Genomic DNA, 22,607 nt, shown 5'->3' with positions numbered 1-22,607 from the left:
TAATTGAAGACTTCAGAAAAATTATATAACCAAGAACCTTAAAAATGAGACTGCATTTTTAAATATAATATTTGCATTTTCTGAAGATGTCTTTGCAAAACACAAGAGGATAAACGTGTAAAACTGGTGTTTCATTTTATAGGTATTAGCTACAGTTACAACCTGCTCCTGTGCCAAGCAAAATGTATGGAAATAACATTTAATCCAATGTCTTTTAGAAGACAATATCAACACTCTTATGTTTTTATGTTCTTTCCACAATCTAATTTATTTAAAATGCTATGAAGAAGTACTTTACCTACACCACATAAGGAATTAAATCCAAGGTCATAAGTGAAGACAGACATGCGTGAATCTTGACCTACCCACATCTGCTGGAACGACACAAGTTGGTGAGGATTCAAGCGTTCCTAGGAAGTGCTTAAACTCGATCCACATGGTATACCCAGATAGAAGAAAAATTGGCTGAAATGTGCACTCGTAGGAATGATTCTTCTGCAAATGGCATTCTTTCACCTCTGATTTTGGAGAAGTACTTGGAAAGTCAGAACAATAAATTTCGCTCCTTAAGAGAAACAAAACCCACGTTCAGTTAATACATTGCAACTATAAGCGCTCATGGCATCAGTGAAATAGACCTCTGAAAGAAATTAAAACAAATGTGTCACTGGAACCATCTGGGGGTTTTTGATGATTATTTGGACAGATCTTAAACTTGAATCTGCACTAAATGGATAAATAACACTGCAGTGGTACTCCTCAAAGCTTTGGCTCTTCGCCTGAAAAAATCAGGGCATGAAGGCTCTCCCCAGTGAAAAATTTTTTTACAAGAGACTAACAGCAGGAAGAAACAGGTATGACAAGAGCAGGCACCTCCAAATACTCATAAATCATGTTGTTTGAGTGGTATGTATTAGCAATAAACACAGCGAGGCAGATCTCCAGCCAAGAATTTACTCCAGTTGGGAATGTGACTTTCAAAATACCAACTGGTGTCCAGGGGAAAGCTGCCACGTGGACTAATCAAACGCATACAGTGAAGTCTCCAGGAGACGGAAATCCCATAAAAATATCAGTTCTAGAGGGTGGCATTAAAATCTCACACACAGTCAGTATCACATCTGGCAACAGGAGACTTGGACTCTGGATAAAATGGCACTGGACACCTTACTGGTGACGGAAAGGAAAGTGTTCAAATGTCTCCTAATTTCTCCCAAGCCTGTGCACAGCTCAGACTTGTGGGGAGAGCGGCCAGATACAGTATTACTTACTCAACTGAACCACAAAAGTTACACTTCGCCGAGTCTCTCCTCTTCCTGTCAACACAGCTAATACTAATGAAACTGGTGCCTTGGGCTTTGAAGGTTTAGCTTAGCACGCTCTGTTTTTACAGGATGATCATTCCTGTGCTGTTTCTGTTGGCAGCACAACCCAACCAAAGCAAAACACCAACGGCAAAGCTATCACACCACATTACTGCAGAGCGTTGGATTTCATCTGTGAAATGTAATTGCATTGGTAACGAAGAATAGCTGTGTGCTCCTGGAAAACCCAACATGCCTGATGTCAATGCAACACATCTCACTCCCAGCTTCCATCGTGAGGACTCACCTATGTCTAAGCAAATACCAGCAACTCTGACGTATTTATGGCGCCTCTCACAACCAAGCTTGGGTTAAAAAACCTGACCATTTCATTTGGTTTCAAGCTTGTAAACGTTCAAGTTCTTTCTGTATTTTTGTTCCCAATATGCGATAGAATGTTATGCAAATGATACTGGTGTTTTCATAACTAAATTTTTAAACGTCTTATACTTCAACTTTTTGGTAGTGACTACATTCATGTGGTCACCCATGTGGGTTTTTTTGGGAAGGGGGGGGTGGGGGTGTTATTATTTTTCCCCTTTCAAATCTTACTATTAACAAACCAAAACAAACCCAAACCCAAAAAGCAAGATCACAATAAATACTAGCATCTGGGAAGCATTTCCAGTCTGCATTAACATTCACTGTTTGATCTTGCAGGAACACTGTAACAAATATACAGATTATCCCCTCCTAATGGAAAATAACATTTTTAGCTAAACCTGAACAGTGAAAAAGTGGGAATAAAAACCATGGCAAGAGCAGCACTGTTTTTATTTCAACCTCCCTGCCCAGCAGTACACTCATTACATTCATATTTGTGAAGACAGTTGAAACAAAGCCTACCTTAGCAGTCAGAACAGTCACTAATCCTGCCCTAAAAGCCTCCACCTGAAATCTCAAGCATTCCTGTCATTACTTTAGTGCAAAAAATCCCAAGAAATATTCACCTGGGACTACCATAATTCAAACCTTCAGTCCACCTCCAACAGAGAAGACAGTCCAGCTTTCCAAAGGATTAGCCCTTCAGGGCTGATTTAAGCTTGTTTGCCAAAACTTTTGCATAGCCAGTCGAGCAGAGCAGTAAAACTGAAGATTTTTTTCTCAGGAAGGATTGTCTGTCTGTATTTATGTAAAGACTAACATGGCTCTAGGAAACTCTCAAGCTCAATACATTAGTAATCCCAAGGGACCTTATAGTTTCATGGCAAAACAACACTACCGCAGGCAGTAATGTGCCCACGACTGAAGATAAAGATGACCATACCATTGAGTTAATAGTCAGTTTTGTATTTTGCAAACAATAATGCGTTTGCTCCACACCACACCCCAGTTCTCCTGCTCTGTCCAAAAGGCAGACAAAATTAAACCAACGATCTGAAAACAAGCTAGGCCAAAACACCTGACCAAAACCACGAAAACTGAGAATTGCTCTAGCCGCCAAAGATGCTGCCTTCAGAAAGCAATATTCCCTTTATGACCTAAGATTTGATTCTCTCTCCATAAGCAAGACTTTTTCCATCTGGAATGAATTAACTTCCATCCCTGTATTTTTTCTTACCATTTGTATACAGAAGAAAAGATACAGAATTACAGAAAAATCAAAGATTGAATGGAGACCTCAAGAAGTCTCAAGTCCTACCTCCGACTCAAAGCAGGGTTAAATTCAAAGTCAGATGAAGTTGCCCAGGGTCCTGTCCAGTCAAGACCCGAAAGTCTCCAAGGACAAAGATTCTACAGCCTCTCTGGGCCAGTGCTCCAGTGCTCAGTCACTCTCACTGTGAATGGGTTTTTTCCCTTATTTCCTTACAATTTGTAGATATGATCAACAAGAATAATAATTTTTATAACTGATACAAGCAAATACATCTACCTACTTCAAGAGAACTGGCTTCCAAACTGCACCTACAGGTTTTACAAATGCTGACAAACATTGTAAATAGATTCCCTGTTACATACTCAGGCATCTACAGTCCCCTTCCTGTAGCGAATACCTCTAGAGTTCCAGTTGGGAAAAAGTCCAGCTTACAGAAACTGAGTACATTTATAACAACATCTATTCAGAATTCTTTGCCGTACAGTATCTCCAGAGCAAGACTTTCCAAACATAAAGAGCATGTTAAAAGCTATACATACCTGTAGTATCTTAGCTGCAAGGAACTCCCTAGGAGCACTGTGTTTGGGTTTGCAGACCATCTGCAAGTCATTTTAGTTAAGTACCCATCTGTTTCACAGGTGATATTAATATTCACATCTAATTTAAACACATGGAAAGTTTATTAATAAAGATATACTTTTTAATACAAAAAACCCCATGCATTATGAGTCATAAGTGGTCAATAAAAGCTAACTGGAGTTTAATATGGAAATATGCTAACCTTACTACTAAAATGCACCAAAATTATAATTTAAAATCATCTGGAATCTTACCTACTACATATAATTCAGCGTATCTATGATGACATTCCCTATTTTGATGACAACAGTATAATGCGTTATAGAAGAAACTTCCTCTAGGTTTTGTTGCTTTCAAGTTGAAAAGAGTAACTTTGCTTACGCGATCATTCACAAGCGTATACTGACTTTCTGGGATTTCTTCTGCTAAGTTCAGCCACCAAACAATCTCCTTGGACGCTACAATCTTGGTTTTGTTTTTATAGATGCAATGAAAGGAAATGTTAGAACCAACACTGGTCAGTATCTTAGGAGGGAAGTACAGGACTTCAGCTACACAGAAGGGGGGGAAAAAAAAAGAAAAAAAAAATCCATTGAGATTAGATCTGAATAAAAAAAACCACAAAAGCATATGTCAATAGAAAAATATTACTATTATTAGTAGCATTGTCATCCAGTTTTATTTCTAAATTTCCTACTTCTTAATTACTATGAACAACTATAGGGGAGAGAGGCAGAAATGAGCCTTCGACTGTCTCCCTCCGTAACCGATGTTTGAAAATTCTGATAAAAATAATCTTTAATATCCTCAGGCAAATAGGAATTAAATGAGCAGAAAATCACTGGAGAGTACAGTGAAAGCAATACACAGCAGCACAAAGGTAACAGGGAATCAGACGGGCTCCTGTAAATTAAATCTTGGGAAACTAGATTAACACTGCTGCTCAGCCCACTTCAAGGCATCAGGTCAGCTCATTTAAATACTGCAACAAGAACTTGCAACCCAGCAAGGGTTATAGCTTCTGTAACTCATCTCACAAACACATACACCACTGTAAAATTGTCCTCAGGTAAAAGTGAAAGAAGAACCAAATAAGAGAAGAGCAATGTTTGGGGTGGTGGTGGGGGGGAATAAAATCTAACCCTTTGAACCCTGCAAGGATGTTGAAATCATGTGCTAGCTGAAGTGTCACTGTAATACTGGAACACAGATCTTGAGAGATTGCTATTCAGAACTGGGGAAGAGGGGACTGAAAACAAATACAAAAAATAAAATAAAATCAAGCTTTCCAGTAGTTACTAGTCCTGCTCTTATTGAAATCAGCAGGAGATTAATGTCTCAAAAACCTGTTTCACAATCTCAGCAGTGTAGTTGATACCCAATGGTAGCAGTGATACAGTAATTCATCTAGGCATAAAGCCACTGAATTTGGAAAGCCTGTAAACATGCATAAGCTCAGCCTCATTCAGTCAGCTACTTAAGGAAGCTACAGGTGTTACACTCCTGCTGAGAAGGAGCAGTTTGCCAAAGATCAACCCAAAGCTAGCATGAAAATCCCTAAAAGGTCAGGTTTGCTTTCCATAGTTGAGCAACCACGTCAGATATTTTTAGGAGTTTTTCAAAATACAAGCCTTCTCAGATAGGAGAGCAGACCTACAACACTGTCATTGTCAAAGACTTTCATGTTAGAGAAAAATCAGAATGTGAAACTGGCCAGCTGCACAAAAACGTAACTGCCTGCTTTCAGCATTTACTCTTGTGCTGTTAATGTGCCTCCGTGAATGCAAGGCAGCATTCCTGCCCCAGCTGCTTCGCTGCTCCCAGCTGTGCTGCATGCTCCACTCTTCTTCCACTGCTTCATCCTAACTGGCCATGGGGAGAACGTGTCAATTTGAGCTTCCTGCAGTGAAGAAATTAATCCCTCTATGCTGCCATCAGGTTTGTCACAACAGGATTATTTTGCTGATGAGATATAAGGTTAATATGATTACATATCCCATAACATAAAAAACAATCTAACAGTATCTACTGCCCCTCTTGTACATCCGGATTTCTCAATGCACTCATAAACCCTTTCTGAAAGCATCAGTATATGCATATGTGGGAGAGAGAACGTGTGTATTTACCCCAAAGAATTCTCAAAGCTATATAGTTATAGATATATATGCACACAGACACCTTTTTTATTTATTTTAATATATAGATATAAATCCAAAAGACTAAGGGCCAGTTAGGCCTCTAGCCATATAATCAGGCATCCTGCATTTCATGCTATTGCCATGACAGTCTGTGTACTTTCAGGTTTCTCGGAAGAGAGCTCCTTCTGCCAAGTTTAGTGATCTCCTTGGTACTTGACTTAGGCACATAGATCACACAACTTAGCATGCAGTAAGCAGGGGTACACCTAAGTGCTTAGGTACAGCATTAGTATTGTCATGTAATGGTTCAGAGGATACCTGTGACACCACAGACCAAAACATTTCCAGTTAATCATAAGCAGAGCATGGCAAAATACAAAACAAAAAATCCTGAAATCTTTAGGCTAATCCAAACTAGCTCAATCTCCAAAGTGAATCAGCAACCAAGGATCTGCCAAACAAAACTTCTTTCTCTTCCTATAGACTCTGAATATAGAGCCATTATGATCCATCATTCTAGCCGGAGCTATGTTGATCTAAGGGACTCATTAAATCACAAGAGCCCTTTACGCAGTCTGGGACAGCTCCTACTGTGTGCGATGTCTCAGGAACTCACCCTGTTTCGGTAGTAAATTGATTACAGTATATAAAATTATATGCTTAACCCTAAAGCCACATGCATTGAAACTGGCTGGCTGGGGCTATTATGAAGTTTATGAACAGGGCTCAAGATGGATTAGATTAAATCTACAAACCCCAAACTGTGTTCTGGGCTTTTAGTTCAGCTACAAAGCCTCATACTGAGCTAAAAGTTAGAGAAAGCATTAGGAGAAAAATCTTGTACCTGAATAGAGGTTAAATGCTGCCAGCTGTCTTCTGAAATGGAAAAACTCTTAGAAAAAGATATTTTTCTGGGTCTGAACAGGTTCTGGGTGAGCTAGCAACAGGGCCAGACAAGGAGGTGTCATGGAGCTGACTGTGCAGTCTACATGCACTGGGTCCAAAACTCGTTCAGTGCGAGTCTTGTACAAAGGAAAGAGCAGAATCTCAGACAAAACCAGAGGGTAAGAACTTCCACAGGATTTTTCAGCCCAACTCATGCATACTGTACCTCCCTGGCTAACACATGCCCTTAAATACTCATTCCACAACACAAAACAAACTGGGAAATCTGTTCTATTCCAAAAGACTACTTACTGCACATGACCTACCTCCCAAGTTGAGATGATATGGTGGGCTCCAGTCACTCCAGAACCCTGGACCATGACGATTCCTGCACCGCACTTGAACTAAATATGAAGAATCAGGTAGTGTATTGTCTATGGCCAATGAGGTTTCTACAGCAACTTGAACCACCTGTGGAATTATCAGAAGCCATTACTGTTGTATAATGAAACAGGAAAAAGAAAGAGACAGAGGGAACCAAAACAAATACTCTAGAGAGTAGTTTTTAGGTAGCAAGTTGGGTAAAAAAAAAAAACTTTCTTCTTTAAATTTACTGTAAATTTGAGAGAGGTTGCATACCTCTGTGGAAAGCATGTTATTTCATTATGGACTGCTAATTAACAGCTGCTTTTTATTCCAGAGCCAGTTGCATGGCAGCAACAGAAAAAGCAAATCACTAATAAAAGCTATAAATTAAACATATATGCATGTATCATGGAATTTGGTGTTTGCTGAAAGGAAAGTGCTTTGCCTTTAGACTTCACAGAATCTAGCATTTCATCCAAAAAGAAAGATGGGAGTTTGTAAGACCCAACAGGAGACTGATCTTTCATCATTGTGTAGTGGCTCTCCTAGCGTAACAGATGTAAAGCCCAGCTTGCCAACTTTACCACGTTTACCAGGGTCTGCTGGACACCCCAGCTCAGCAGGAACCAGTGTGCCATGCCCAGCTCCACCAGTCCAGTCAACCCACCCAAGCCACTGCCCAAGGACAAGGAGGGTGGTAAGAAATCCTGGGCCCTGGAAGAGAACACTGACCTGCACCACTCCGTCACAAAACAAAGCGAGCAGAGCTGACTCACCTGCCAGCCATTTTGACCTGGATTTGCAGAGATCTTCACTTCATACTGAAGTGGGTACGGCATCAGCACAGGGTCGGACCAGCAGATCTTCACTTGACCTTTCTCTGTCATTTCTAGATGCAGGTTCAAAGGAGGTTCAGGCTTTACTGTGGACAAATTAATTGACAAGTTTACCACTAACCTTATTGCCTGTGACTGCTGGCGGCAATGGGTCTTTACTGACTCAGAAGTCTCTTTCACACCTTTTCTTTAAACTCAGTTTTCAAGAGCTGCTCTACAGCTAGGGTGTGACGGAGTAATGTTGTATAATATCACTGGAAAAGGGCACCCTGGCACTGTTATACAGTTAGTTACCAGGACATGCTGTTTGACCTAACGTTTGCCTTAAAACTACATTAATTTCTTGCCTTGGGCCATTATTCTTCCCAGTAACCAAGTAACTACCTTACCTGTTTTGCTGAAAAGAGGACTAAGAGGGATGGGAGCACGGAGCAAAGCAATTTGCTCAGCTCCTTAAGAAAGAGGAGATAATGTCCTCATATTGTACAAAAAGAATTTCTAAATATTCCCATCCCTTCCACAGTGATTACGGCTATGAAAGAAGGTCTCCAGGAGAGCTACATTAGGGCAAAGTAAAAATGGAGGGTTTCAGAAATTTCCCACAAGGATGAAGAGAACTCTCTGGAGAGGAAAACAGATGGGCAATTCACTCTTCCTCGGACAAAGGCAAGGAACCTAGATCTTACTTTTACCTGTTACCAAAACCCTTTCCTTACCTGGAACCTCCTACAGTTCCTGTGGGTCCATTCAAGTAGGAGTCTGCCTCTATCAATACCAGATTAAATACAAAATGGCCCTTCATTGATCTCTCAGCTCTTCAAGCTGTCTCATTTAAGTGGAGACACTGGAATCACACTCAGTTTACCAAAAACCTGTTATTATTTTCAGTATAGATTCACTACCCCAAGTCAGTCTCAAAGCAATTAACTTAATTTAGCCCATCAGGAAGTGATTTGAGATGAGGCAGAGCTTTTAAAGCAGAAGTCAGTAACCTTTACACCACACTTTGATGAATCTTACAACACAGATAGTGATGTCTGTTCTACTGCTGCCACCCATTCTACTGATAACATCTATAAGCAAGTACAACTCTACCTTACACAACTATTCATAATTTTACTTTCAAAATAACTTTTAATTGACCTAAATCTTGGCAGAACATATTCTAATATTATGCATTTTTAAAATATACTTCATTAAGCAGAACAAACTAATTATGTCATTTTAAATACTGGCAGACACAACTCTGAATTTTTAATTTTTTCCTGTAGCATAACTTAAAAGCAGCATAATGAAAAATGCAACGTCTCATCTTCAAAACTAGCCCACCCAGAGACTTTTAACTTATTCCATCTGCAAAGCACATCAGATAGGAAGTTTATAAAACTATTTTTTTTCCCCACAGCTGACAGAGTCCCCGCCTTTCTGAAATTTGCCAAGATCTCCAATAACTGCGCATATTGGATAGCAACACATATCAAATTCACAATGTCTGTATAGTTTTAACTTGATTAAATACAGAGGAATGTTTCCCAACTTGGAAAATGCTGGTATTGTATGTGTAAGAAAGAAAGCATCAGCACAACAGAGCTGCTTGAGAAAAGAGGTGGTTTTATTTGCTAAGTAACTTTAGGAACAGCTTTTTTCCCCCCTCACTTTTTCATTCAAGTCCTCAGCAACACAGACAGATAAGCGCCACCACTGTCCCAGACTCAGGCACAGAGAGGTCCTGCTTAGAAATGAAAGCTCAAGTATGCTGATGGCCTGGCCTCTGCTCAGTATGGTTTTGTACTGGAGCCCAGACAGGCATTAAGCAGCTAAGAAACGTGTACAGCACTGCCCCGAGCGAGTGAGACAGCACCGGGAAGCCTTTTCCTGTCCTGTCTGTGCCCTCCTCCTCCAGGAGAGACATCCTGCTGCTGTTCTCCATTAAAAAAGGTTTAAAATATGGGTCATACTTACCTATGTCTATGGGCTTTACTGACATCAAAGGTGACCACAGAGGCGTTACACCCATCATCATCTTCAGCCACATGATGTAAGTGTGGCTGAGTCTCAGAGAAGGCACGCAGCACTCACACTTGTCAGACTCACTACAGTCACACTGAGCAACCATGACAGTCCCCTTCAGAGAACGTGTAGATACATCTCCCAGTGACAGCTCTGATCTGCAAGGGAAAAAACAAACCATCAACCAAAACAAATCATTATTTCTTTCTATACTGTAGAAAAAAATAAAAAAGGAAAAAAGGAAAAAAGGCAGTAATTGTAATTGTAAAAGCTTTTGCTTTGCTGCATCTGCATTTTTAAATGGTTTCCAAGCAAAGTAGTTAAGATGATTTCACAAAAAGTATTCCGAAGGTTTGACTTTAAAACAAACGTGTTATAATACTAGATGATACCTGTAGTTTAGTCAGACTAGTTTCTGATGCTTGATGGTAACCATGACCAGGCACACAAAGTTAGTTTACCTTACGGTGGACTAACTGACAGCTCTCTGCCACTCCCATAGAGATTATGGTCTAATTCCTATTCATGAGGCACTGAAATAAAATCTAAACAATTTCACATTCCTTCCAGCTTCTGCTACAATTAAGCATTATGAGTAATATAATAATCAACAACAATTATTCAAGTGAAAAATCAAGGCTAAAGAACTCCACCCCTCAGATCACACTTTAGTACTCATTTTCAAGAACTTGCAGTATTGGAAAAAAAACCAGACGCCTGTGAGCTCCCAAAGTCTTAACATCATGCAGTTAATTCCAAGATAAGGCCTTAATTATTTTTACATAGACTATGTTTGTCTGTAAAATAGTCTGATGTTTCCTGGGAAAGCAAATTATTTACTCACACGCATTACTACTATTGTCTTGGACAGGCTCGTGGAAAGTATTTAGTAAGTAACTTTCTGCATTTTGCCTTTATTGCTTCTCAGAGTAAAGTTCATGGGACTATTTTTGACTGAATGTTCACATTTAGTTTCAAGCTTTTTTTATTGTTTTTTTTTTTCTTCTTTTTCTGTAACACTCCTTCCGTGAGAGTTTAACATGCAGAATTTTTGATAACATAATCCACTCCAAAGATTGTGTAAACTTTCGAAGTCTTAAACAACTAGTAGGCGCGTGAGCGTAATATGTTTCATACACAGTTTAATCAGATTTTCCAGTAATATGATTTCAATGCACTTTAAATGAAATAAATTACAAAGTAGCATATACTAATACAAGCAGTCATGCATTATGTCTCTGGATGCTAGCAAATGTTTTATAGCATACAAAAAGAACATACGCATCCACACCGAAACACAGGCAATCACGTTTAGTTTATATCTCTAAAACATACACTGTTTTCCTTGGGTCAACTTCAAGAAGCGGCATGAAGAAGACCCATACTAGTTCCCCTGCACACACTAGTACACAGCTGCTTTTCAAGTATGTTTTACAGGAATTTTTAAAGCAATCCTCCTGTGTATGAATACCCTTCTATACATTCAGTCTCCGTTGACTTCAGTCAAACTATTCTCGATTTATGAAATACCGCACAAGTGGGCACAACAGCAGCCAGCAGTTCCAAATTCTTTATTCTCGTTTTTATTCCACAGATAGTCTTTAGGCTCTTTCAAACACAGACACACGTTTCTGGTGTACTGCAGGTATTCAGTGACACAGGCCTCCTTAAGGTAGTGAATTTAATAGCATCAGTACTTTGTGGCCAAACTTCTCACAGCAGCAAAGCCAAGAAAAATCCTGACTGTTAAACTATTCTGGATTCTTTCCTGCTTTTGACATTTCATCCTTACAAAAAAAAAAAAGCTCAGGTTTTGAACTGTTCTGAAGTAATTTTGGCATTATATCTGTACAATAAGGGTTTTGTTTTACTAATTCAGAGAAAGAAATTGAAGTTAATAGAATAAGAACCTTTCTGTGAAAGTTTTAAATAGTTTTAGAGTTGGTATGACCCACTGCAACACTTGAATTCAGGGGGGCAGAGAACTCTACATTGGAGGAGAAGAAAGGATAAGAGTTTCCGCTTTTTTTGCTTTTAGTCAGTTTGGGATCTAGTACATTTTATCGACTGTAGAGCACAGGGGAAATGGCCATGATTCACTGATCCCATTACCTTTAAAAAAGAAAAGGTCAAAAACTGAGGAGAGGTGGGAAGCGAACAAAGGGCTGATGAATTCCGGGGAAGAGCGCGTGCAAATCACGCTGACCAGCACCGCCGGGGAACCCACAATGTACACAGGCAGACCTCCTCAAATCGGGCCCCACTCCCCTCGTCGTTCGCTCATCAACATACACACATTACGCATCCACCTCGTTTTTAGGATACTCTCTGAAGCTGGTAACACAAGGATTTTCAATAACACTGTGCCCTCATAGCACCTGTACCCTGCAGTAATGACCCCAGAAGCTATGCAGGTCCATATGCATGTGTAGTTTGCATTTATTCGTGCTACAGTCAGTCAATACTGACATTCCTAAAACAATTTTTACCAGGACTCATAGACTTGAGGACATGAGAATTATGGAACCTTATGCTGATGGTATCTGGCAGACAGACAACTTTTGAATTACTTGGAATACTGTTGTTTTTATAGTTGTGGCTCCACTGCTTTCTCCTGAATTTCCTTTCAAAGACTTCACAGAATTTTCTTTTAAGTTTCCCTGCCTTCTATTGTTGCTCACAGACCTTATTAGTCTCCAAAACCCCACTATCAATCCTTAAGAACGCAATCTTTCCATCAAACCATGTATTTATTCTGATCTATCTGGAAAGCAGTTAACTCCATCTTTCTCCTAATCATTCCTAATAATTATTTCAATTTTTAACTGTCAAACTGAGCTTATTTGCACCCAGGAGACCACCTGTGTAGAGGGGGAAAAAATGCTAGACAGCTTCTCTCCGTGTTGTGTTGCGCCAGTATTGTGTTTCAAATGCCACTTATTTGGGAGTAAACAGTCATTGGCTGTTTTTCCTCCCTGCTCCCACCGCACAAACCTTTCCACTTGTTTACTCTATAAAATGCTGTGTGTCACGATGCAAAGGTAACTGGAGGAAAACCCTGTGGCTCCATGCCAGGCAGGTCTTCCACCCCTTGTGACGGAGAATTGCCAGTATCTCACTTCTATGCTGTAGGCTTCTCTTCCAGCTCACTACCTCTGCAGGCAGGGCAAAGCACGGGGAAAGACCAAGCTTTCAGTGTTATCAGATGCCAGGTCCACTCCTGGAGGAAGATATTCAGATACTAAGAAACAGGGTATTGACTTTTGCATTTCCATGAACTGGCAAGACACAGGGACAACCTCACAAAATTGAGTTTGGGCTAAGAGAACAGATCCGTGGAGGACATGAGCATGAGGGGCCCCCGTATCAACTTCTTCCAAATTGCCAAGCCTTGGCTAAAGGAGACCTGATTACAAGCAAACCAATGAAAGCCAAAGTATTTTGGAGAACTGCGGCAGCCTGGGATTGCACAAGCAGCCTGTCATCCTCAGTTTGGCTGCAGATGGATCCAGTCATGGAATAAACATTGCTCCTAAACTGTAGATACTGACTGACTTTAGAGGAGGTTATGCTTATAAAGCCCTCACACGTTCAGGAGAGGTCAGTGCCTTCATTCAGTAGAATGAGAGGAGAAATTGTGGGTAAACTTAAAACAAAGCAATGGGCTATTAAAAACTGGAGTTTTCCATCAGACTTGCAGCACACTGAGAGAAGCTATAAATCCTGGTTCAACAAGCACTTTACCTCAGGCAACAGTGATCAGATTAAGCCAGATCCAAACGGGGGGGGGGGGTGGGTGGGGACGGGGGACGACAGAGGGCTTATAAAATACATGAGTATATACTATGTCCCCATTCAGCTTTATAGTGCTGGCTGCTGGAATTGGAGAGATTTGTCTGGAGACTGGTAAGCAAAAACCAGATAAATACTAAGCGTACAAACTTCTGTGACTACCAGAGCCCATCTCTGAGATTCAACAGAAAACTCATGAGCTGGTCTTAAGTTTTAATGGCTGGAGGAGAAGGGAGGGACAATGTGCAAAGGCAACGTGCCTTTACGCTGGAAATATGGGACTAAAGCGTAAGACACCACAGAAGAGGAAAAAAAGAATAAATACGGTATGCCCTGAAGCACAGAAGTAATTAACATTGCCACAAGGACATGAGTCTACGGTTTGCTTTTCTTTTCCGCTCCAAACACTGCACATTTCAGTTATGCACAGGTAGTTCCTTCAGTCAACACCTTAAGCTAACACCTCCTAAATGTTTTGTATTTTGGTGCACAATTCAACCATACTTCAGAAGGTGGTGTTACTTACGCTAAACTAATCTGTGGCCCTGTGGTGAACTTTTAGACTTTAACTTAGACACTGCAGAATGTCTTTACTGAATTTCAATCCATTTCTTGCAATTGAAACACCTAACCAAAAATAATAGCTCAAAATTGTTTTAGGAAGAAATACATGAACTTCTACAATCCCTCTCATTTCAGGAAAGGTACAAGATCACATTTAGGCAGCAGCTACATTGAGGCATATCAGAAATTGTATCTCTGCTTTCAATATTTCTAGATACTGCGTTCGTGCAAGCACTACCTTTATTAGGAATTGAGGGAGCAAAGCTGTCCGAGGTTCTAAGGTTTTTCAATAATTATATCTCAACATATTTTATATATAGTAGCTCTGGGACAAGACTTAGTTGAAGAAGCTGTCCTGTGAAACTGCAGAACATCTAATGGCTGCCAAGCTCATGAGAGGGTAAGTCTCTAATGAAAGGTTAATGTTCTCCAGCTGAAGAAGGCTCAATGTATAACTGATGCACTCAACTAAGCCACCAGTCTTGAGGCAAATTGCATGATTTATCCTTAAAAACATGGGGGCCTACGCCTAGAACTAAAGGAGGGCCTCACAGGTACTTCAAAGAGGTGAGCAATGAGAGTACACCCTACACATCACCATCTGCCAAAAGGGCAAATTATAATCAGTGCTCAAAATTAAACAGGGAGCATTCATCTGTGTCACTACAACAGGATCCCTATGGCTAAGTGATTTCAGTTAATGTAATTAACCTTCAGGGTTTACAGCATTCCTAGAATACGTACAACTGGAAAGATCATTCACTTTTGATAGACAATTAACCTAATTTGTCTGATTATGTTTCAGAGTAATCTTTCTCCTCCCAAAGACACGCTGCTAGGGAAGGTAAAAGCCCTATCGCTACCCTTGCTTGAGCCTCTTACAGAATACTGTCATGACACTGTTTCGGACAGCACAAAACATCTTCTTTTCAAAGTAACTGGATACCATTTACAAGCAGGCAAACCGCAGATGTGTAATATAAGAGGATACTTCTTCAATGTTGAAAAAATTAAAAGCTGGTGAGGACCCAGGCTTTTTTGTCACAGATTCTTCTAGGTCATTATTTTTGTACATTGCCTGTCCTACATGCAAGGATTCTGGCTTGATCTCCAGACTCCCAGGGAGTAACACGTGCCAGGAATGCATATTTTTAAAACTGGGAACGTTTTCAAGGTATTTTGGCTCATGTGAATAAAATGTTAAGGTATCAGCAAGCCAAGAGGGAAACCTGTCACCTTATCAAAATCCGAGAAGCTTTGCTAGCTGTTCCCGTAGAACATAGGGACCCTAAAAGAAAAATATTAATATGAAATCTGGGGAGCCAAGCAAGTTCTCCAGTGTCAAGGACTGCACTGCATCTTGCCTTTGCAGCAAAAAGTAATCAAATACAGAAATGCCACAAGGACTCTAGTAAGTCTATAGGGCCTGCTCTCAGAAATTGCATGGCACTTACTGAATTCCCCCCATAATAAAAAGAATCTCTTCATCCCAGCTTGGACTCAAATATGTGATTCCATGGACGTCAGGCATTCCAAAAAAAAAAAAAAAAAAAAAAAATCAATATAGAGATTACTACTCTGGGATGACTGGCAAAGATTTTTCTGTTGCAGTTGAGACTGGATGGAAGAGAGGCAAAGTCAGATCTACTTCTCCCACAAGCACACATGTAATGGTATTTCAGAAATCAAAGTAATGAGAAACACTGGAAATGGTAACCCACTCAAATCTGGTTTCAGCTTTAAAGTGTTATGCCAGCTAAAGAACCATATTTATTGCTAGTTAATACATTTGCTTTCTACCTCGACTAATAAGCGATAATTTGTGGCAAGTGCTATCTGGCTTTTTAAGTAATGTCTTCACCTGTAAATTCAGCTAATTCAACTATTTACGTTTAGCCTGTTTCCTAACAAAATTAAGTCTGTGTGTTCATGCCATTCTTTCCAACCTATCAGTAATTCAAAAAAAAACCAGTGTGGTTTCGTAAGTGTAATCAAGCAGATGCTTTTATGACCAAACCAAGCAGGTAACGTATATAAGACCTGCCCACACCACAGTCAGGACATTACCATCTATTAGCATTCCAGAGAATGTGACAGCTGCACAGGTGGGTGACTCTCAGAGGCATCGATGTGATTAGGTCAGCATTTGGCATTGTATTAAACTTTAAGTAACATAATTATGTCAAGAGAGAGAACATTAGGGTCAAAAGCACAAAAAAGGCAGAACTAAGATTGCAGCTTTAAAATCAAGCAATTGTAACAGCAAAGATATTTTAGCAAGTCAACAGTGATGTCATCAAAGCAGTTTAAGAAACATGGAAAGGACTGAGGAGGGGGACCCTCCATTCCAACCATTCCTCATTCGAAGACAGAATTCCATACTGTCGAAGATTACTGTTAGATAAGACAAAGGTACGTAACGTATCATCTGCCTGCAAAGCTAATGCTACTGCTGCGCTGCAAGCTTGAGACCAATGTTGATGTTTTAGAAAATGACTTCAGATTTCAATGTTAATAGTAACAAATTTAACAAAGTCTGTACTTACACAGCATATAAAAGATTAACCTTCAAGTCAGCTCTCCAGTACAACTTCAAAAACCGCAGGCTACAAACTAACAGGTCCAGCTTGCCTTTAACCCAACATTCAAGGTTCCAATTCGAATCTGAACAAAAGAAAGGGATAACTACATTAAAACAAAACACACAAAATACCACAAAAGAAGAGCCAGGATAAAATTCACTCACAAAAAGAGGACAAGCAACAGATATTCATGAAGGTGAGACTGGATCACAAGCGTACAAATGTTTATGAATAATCCTTGCTGAACTGAGCACGAGTATAAGCCCTTGTACACCTAAAAGGCTAACAACCTGTGTGATTCTGCTGCATTCTGTTAGAGAAGGAATATATTTCACCTGGCTTTATGGTAAAGAAAGAAATGAAGCTGCTGGTCGACAGATTTCCTACTGTTAACCAGTAGAGCCTCGATGTGGCTGTACCGCATACAATTTGTGCACACACGTGCAGCTGTACTGCACACACAACAGCAACAAACTTAGTGTTGCAGTCCTTAACAGAGATTTATTGGTTCCATGGACAGTTCTTGTAAAACGAAATTCTACTCTACTGAGGTCAATGAGATTCCTGCCACCGATGGCAGTATGCCAACAGGCCAGTGCGCTGCTCAGAGACTGTGGTTCACAGGAGGAGAAAAATAGCCTAGAAAAAATAATTCAGGCTAATCCATGTACAGATATTTACTAAGGCATCATAATCCAAGCAGAAAAGATGGCACTTGCTCTCCATCTCCCCCGCCTCTTGAAGGAGTTTAAAGCCCATATCCGCAAAAATATTTAAAGTATTTCTCATAGTGTCTAAACACCTCATTTGCAGGGCTACATATTTTATTCAGAATTGCCCTAGAAAGGTGGCCAACTTTTTGTTTTTTCCCTTTGAAACTGTGCTACACAAATTCCTTCATCTTCCACCTCAGAATTCTGTGAAGAAGGCGTTTACCACACTATACTGTCTGCTCTGGATAAAAATGAATACCCATTAAAATGACCCATCCCGCCTCCTCGCAAACAACAAAAAACCCCAAACGTTTTTTAAAGAAGTAACTTCTCATGCCCTTGAATGGAAAACCTACCTATTTCCTGAGAAGCAGAGACACTGATTTCTGAAGGAATAAACTTCCTTGCTTGCATGCTTGCTCTGTACAAAGAGCAATCAACGTTGTTATCACTCTGAAGGCAACACAGAAAACTTTCTTCATTCATTAGCACGGCAGGCTCGGTTTCAGATGCTCCATGCTCTCTCCTCAAACCAGACCGGCTCTCTACGACTCCAGCAGAGAAAGGACTCAGAAATGTCTCGTTCAGCAGCATACAGGGTAATGTAAAATTCCTGGGAGGAATCTGATGGACCGTACAATGGGCAACTGCCATTTGAAGGAAGTCTGTAAATATAAAGGCAAACATGTCAGAAATAAAAGTTCATATTACCTAACAATGAAAAGGGAGTGACTGATGTTACACAGAAACATAGTCATTACATAAAATCCGACTGCTTCCAGGGGCTATCCTCTTCTGATTCGCAGACAAAAAAATCACTAAAAACATCCCCTCCGAGCTGGTGTCGCAACTGACAGATGCCAGCCTTCTCCCCCAAAGCCACTACACCTGACTTCGTGGTTTCTCAGCCTCTTGAAATATGTCACAGAATCACAGAATGGTAGGAGTTGGAAGTGACCTCTGGAGATCATCTAAGACCAAGACTGTAGGGGAAGCATCTCTTTGGGGTAAATTGGCTTATATTAATTCAAAATACAGTGAAACCTAAACCTAGGTTCACACACTGTACAGGTATGAGTCTCATCTCCCCCTGCAGTGCTGGGACATTTGCAACCCAGCTCTTACAACACAGCTCCATTACTGTAGAAAAATCAATCCCACTGTAAATACAGCCACACTGTAACTATTGAATACTGAAGAACAGTCTCACGAAGAATATATGGTTGGATGTAACTACGCAACCCCAGGGCATTATCTGGGAAATGAGATGTAGGAAAAGGATAATCTTTTCCATCAGACTTAGATTCTTCAAAATAAAATTGCTCTGACCGTATTTGTAGCTCTTGTTGGCAAGTCATAGCTTGAATTACGCCAACGATGATTTTGAGAATGATAAGCATGTTGGTTTTGGGAAGAGCTTACTGTAAAACACTGCGTGAGTTTCAAAGATTAAAGCTCTTGTTATGGAAAGGCATGTGGGTCATTTGCGCACATTCAGCTGTTCACTCAGTAAGGACATAAATATTTTAAGCCATTCATTAGAGAAATTAATTGATGCCCTACACCTTGTGATAGCCAAAATAAGAAAACCAGTGTTTCTCTAGCACTGTTTGATTAATAGCATATAAGCACAAGATAAATAATATAAAAACACAAAATGAAAGCTTTTTTAAAAGTAGATGCATGCTGCCTTCAAAGCAGATGCTGCGTTACTACGCAGTGTGTTGCATGTGTTCCGTTTGCTCTTTACACAGATTTTGTACTGCCAGACTCCTGAAGGGTTCTTGGGCTTTCCTCCTCTCTCATTTAACAGAGTTTGTGCTTCTGTAAATATCAGCTTCATTAGGCCTCCTGGCTGCATGCGGGCAGTTCAGTTGACTGAACAGACTACTGGGCCATAATACATGATTAAAAAAAGGCAAGTGACTAAGCGACACGACTGGCTATGAAGCAGGACAGATAACATGCTGCCTGATAGCATACTGCCCAATCCAGGATCAACTGCGGGGTGGGAAGAGATTTGTGCCAGTCATCTCTTTTTCTAAAAAATGACTGCCCCCTCACAGATCACACCAGACAATCTCATGGGATTAATTAAATCCTGTAAAGTCAAAATGTGGACAGCTACTTACCGCTCCTGCAGAAGTGTTGAAAAATAAAAGAACTATAATGCATTGCAACCCAGAACACTTAGCACAGGATTGCTATAGCTCTTACGTGCCCGTTAATAAACTGCAGCGTGCATTAAGAACGTTTTCCTGCTACGGACGTCACAGTTTGTCCATGACACAGACACACAGGGGGCATCACTGACAGTTCTGTCCCTCAAATACCAGTATATTTCATGTCTGGGTTAACAGGGCTACAAAGATGCCAGCCATGGCTATCTGCTTGTTTGGGATCAGAGACGGTCACTCAATAGATACACTGGCTTTCAGTCATTACAGGCCATCAGATAGTGACAAACTGCTCTGAAGCCTAACGAAAATTCCCTGAGGCATCCAGGTTTTTCCAATTAAAGGGTTCACAATAAGTTTAGGTTACGTAAGGTATTTAAAAGAACGTCAACAACACAATACTTGGTACTGAGTGGGTAAAGGTACGCATATAGAAAGATATACATGTTTATAGAAAGGATACGGATTCATATAAAGATGTATATCTATGTAGAAAGGAGATAGATAAAGATGTATATATATATATATAAAAAATATAAGATGACACAAATCTTGAAACTAACTTCATTGGATTACAGCATCAGCTTTCTCCCTAAGCACCATCAGCAAAAGTTCTTATTTTAATAAAAAAAAAAAATCCAGCTGTCCCTGAACACCATACACCAATACCATTACAGACATTTCCCAATTAGAAAACCAGTTTATTATATCCAACATTTGCAGTTAATTGAGCACCCTGCATGTGACAGCAGAAATGCCAGCTACCTAAAAAAGCAGAGCTCAAACTCAAAGTGATGCCCTGGCTACACTGAACTAAACAGAGACCTTGCAGTTCTGATGGGACCAGGACTTTCCCTTCTGCTGTTGGACCCTTTAGTGCGCAGAAACTTCTAACTTCCCCGACTTTGACGTAGGTGTTCATCTGAATGCATCCTGACCCACCACATACTTTCTACTGATGTTTCCTGATCTTAAAAGTCAGTTGCTTCTTGGGATAGGACGCACAGGCACAGCCCTGAGAGTCTCAACATTTCAACTCCGCACACTGATAACATCAGGTCCTTTGTATATTCTAGTTACATGTTGTGCTGAGATACTAATCCAGTAGCACGACTTGAATCAGCACTGTAAAACAGAAACGGTGATTACTCTTCATTCTACACAATTCCCAACAGACTTATTTTTTTACTAACTTACCCAGCAGCACAAGCATGGTCAGAATGATTTGCCAATACATCTTGTTTTGTAGAGCTGATCTGAAAAACATATAGAAAATTAATTGAGAGCTGATAATAATCAGTCTATTACTTCATCAGGCTTTCATTTTGGTGCACGTCAGTTAATTTCATACTCACACCTTTGTAAGCAGAAAGGAAGGACAAAATCAGAATGTCATTTGAAAAAAAAAAACAACCATTGCTTAGAATATCAATCAAGTATCAATACAGCTCTTCTTTCATCATTAGAGCTATATAGCACCTCATTTCTCCAGGCTTTTGCTGATCATTGTTCACCTTCTGGGTTTGGTCATCTGAAAGGCACTACAAATCCAAACAATCAGAATGCCCAAGAAATACCCAATTTTCAATGTGCAGCACACACAAAAGCACTTGGGCACCCATTTCAATGGTGAAGACTTCACTAACCTTTACAGTAATATTTCAATACTCTTCTTTCATTTCAGGTACTTTGCTCTTATTTATTTTTATCCCATAGTTACATAAATTCTATTAAAACCCAAATACAAACGTTTTTATACTATTAAAAAAAGCTCAATAGAGGATATCAAAGTAAAATATAGAGTTTGGTTGCTGTTGTAGTTAACCAGAACTGAATGATTAGTAAAATTTACACCTTAAGTCAGCCAGAGAATGCTGGGGCAAGAAGTAAGATTTAGGGAGTCCCTCCAAAGTATTCTCATTCCTTAAATATATCACACAATTTCCTTGAGAATACCTATGTTGCCAAAAGAACTGGTACCAACACTATGTAATCCACTGGCCTTTCTGTTTGGGGTGCATGTACCACACTCTATATATGCAGGCACTGTATGATACGTACAGACCGCTGCGTGGGAGAGTCGCCGTACTGGCTACACTGCAGTTGGCTCTGCAGCCTGGAAGAAAAGTGTGTGTGGACATAGAAGACCAGAAGGAGAGAAAAAGCGTGATTCTTTCCTGGTTTTTACCACTCCATGTGGTCTGAGCACATCCCTGCAGTCTCACCTGAACAAGCCCCCACAGAGTGGAGGGTCAGCCCCACAGAGGAACCAGGGGCTGACAACAAAACCAAAGAATGTGGTTACAACACGGAAAGCCATCCTTTGCTCACAGCTATCCCTCCTCTCCCTTTTCCTCTCACATATACGACCATGCAGCGACCCTAACTCTGCTTTAAGCCTTGACCATACAGTAGAGGTGATTCAATAGGCATAGCTGTCTACCTGGAGCAGCAGACAACTGACCAGTGAAGTTACAATATTTCAGTGTTCTTGTCTCCCTGCAAGCTCTCCCACAAGGAAAGCCCTTGCAAATTGCCCAAATGGCTGGAGCCAGAGCCAAACCATTTCTTCAGCACAGACCATCTTCATTTTGGTCTGCAACATGAGTCAGTCCCATCCACTTTTCTCCCTATTCACCCAGGTTATAATCAGAGTACATTTTAAGCTACATTTTGAGCAATTAAAGACGAAAGCTCAAAATCTCAAAGGCAGTACTTCACGACCCCTACTTCAGAGGAAAAATTGCCTCTCAGCACAGCTGTTAGGAGGCCAACCCTACCTGTACCTCTTCCATTAGTCTATTCCCTAATAGGTGAGCCATGAAGGCCAGAGGAATTATCTAGCTACAACCTTCTATTAAGTCTGTCATTTCACCAAGTTACAGGCTGGGATTATTTCCAGAAGCCTATGATCGAAGTTATCTAGTTTTTTCCCCAAGTTTCTGACTGAAGGAAAAAAAAAAAACCCTTTCAAAATAATTTGCTTGACATAAGCGTACATACT

General features: G+C 40.3%; 1 protein-coding gene across 1 annotated transcript in view; it reads right to left on the bottom strand.

Annotated features, from left to right (window-relative positions):
• Positions 1-20,840, bottom strand: part of LEPR (leptin receptor) — a 33,689-nt gene extending 12,849 nt beyond the window's left edge. The window contains exons 1-9 of the mRNA XM_009946356.2: positions 20,801-20,840; positions 17,783-18,091; positions 16,678-16,795; positions 9,728-9,933; positions 7,706-7,851; positions 6,890-7,034; positions 3,795-4,091; positions 3,501-3,618; positions 366-565 (exon numbers count right to left, since the gene is read on the bottom strand). Coding sequence (XP_009944658.2) covers positions 366-565; positions 3,501-3,618; positions 3,795-4,091; positions 6,890-7,034; positions 7,706-7,851; positions 9,728-9,933; positions 16,678-16,795; positions 17,783-18,091; positions 20,801-20,840 — 1,579 coding nt within the window. The remainder of the gene's footprint in view (positions 1-365; positions 566-3,500; positions 3,619-3,794; positions 4,092-6,889; positions 7,035-7,705; positions 7,852-9,727; positions 9,934-16,677; positions 16,796-17,782; positions 18,092-20,800) is intronic.
• Positions 20,841-22,607: the final 1,767 nt, after the last annotated feature.

This window comes from Leptosomus discolor, chromosome 3, assembly GCF_034619465.1.
Source record: "Leptosomus discolor isolate bLepDis1 chromosome 3, bLepDis1.hap2, whole genome shotgun sequence".
Lineage (NCBI taxonomy): Eukaryota > Metazoa > Chordata > Aves > Leptosomiformes > Leptosomidae > Leptosomus > Leptosomus discolor.
This window is presented reverse-complemented; position numbering and strand designations above follow the sequence as displayed.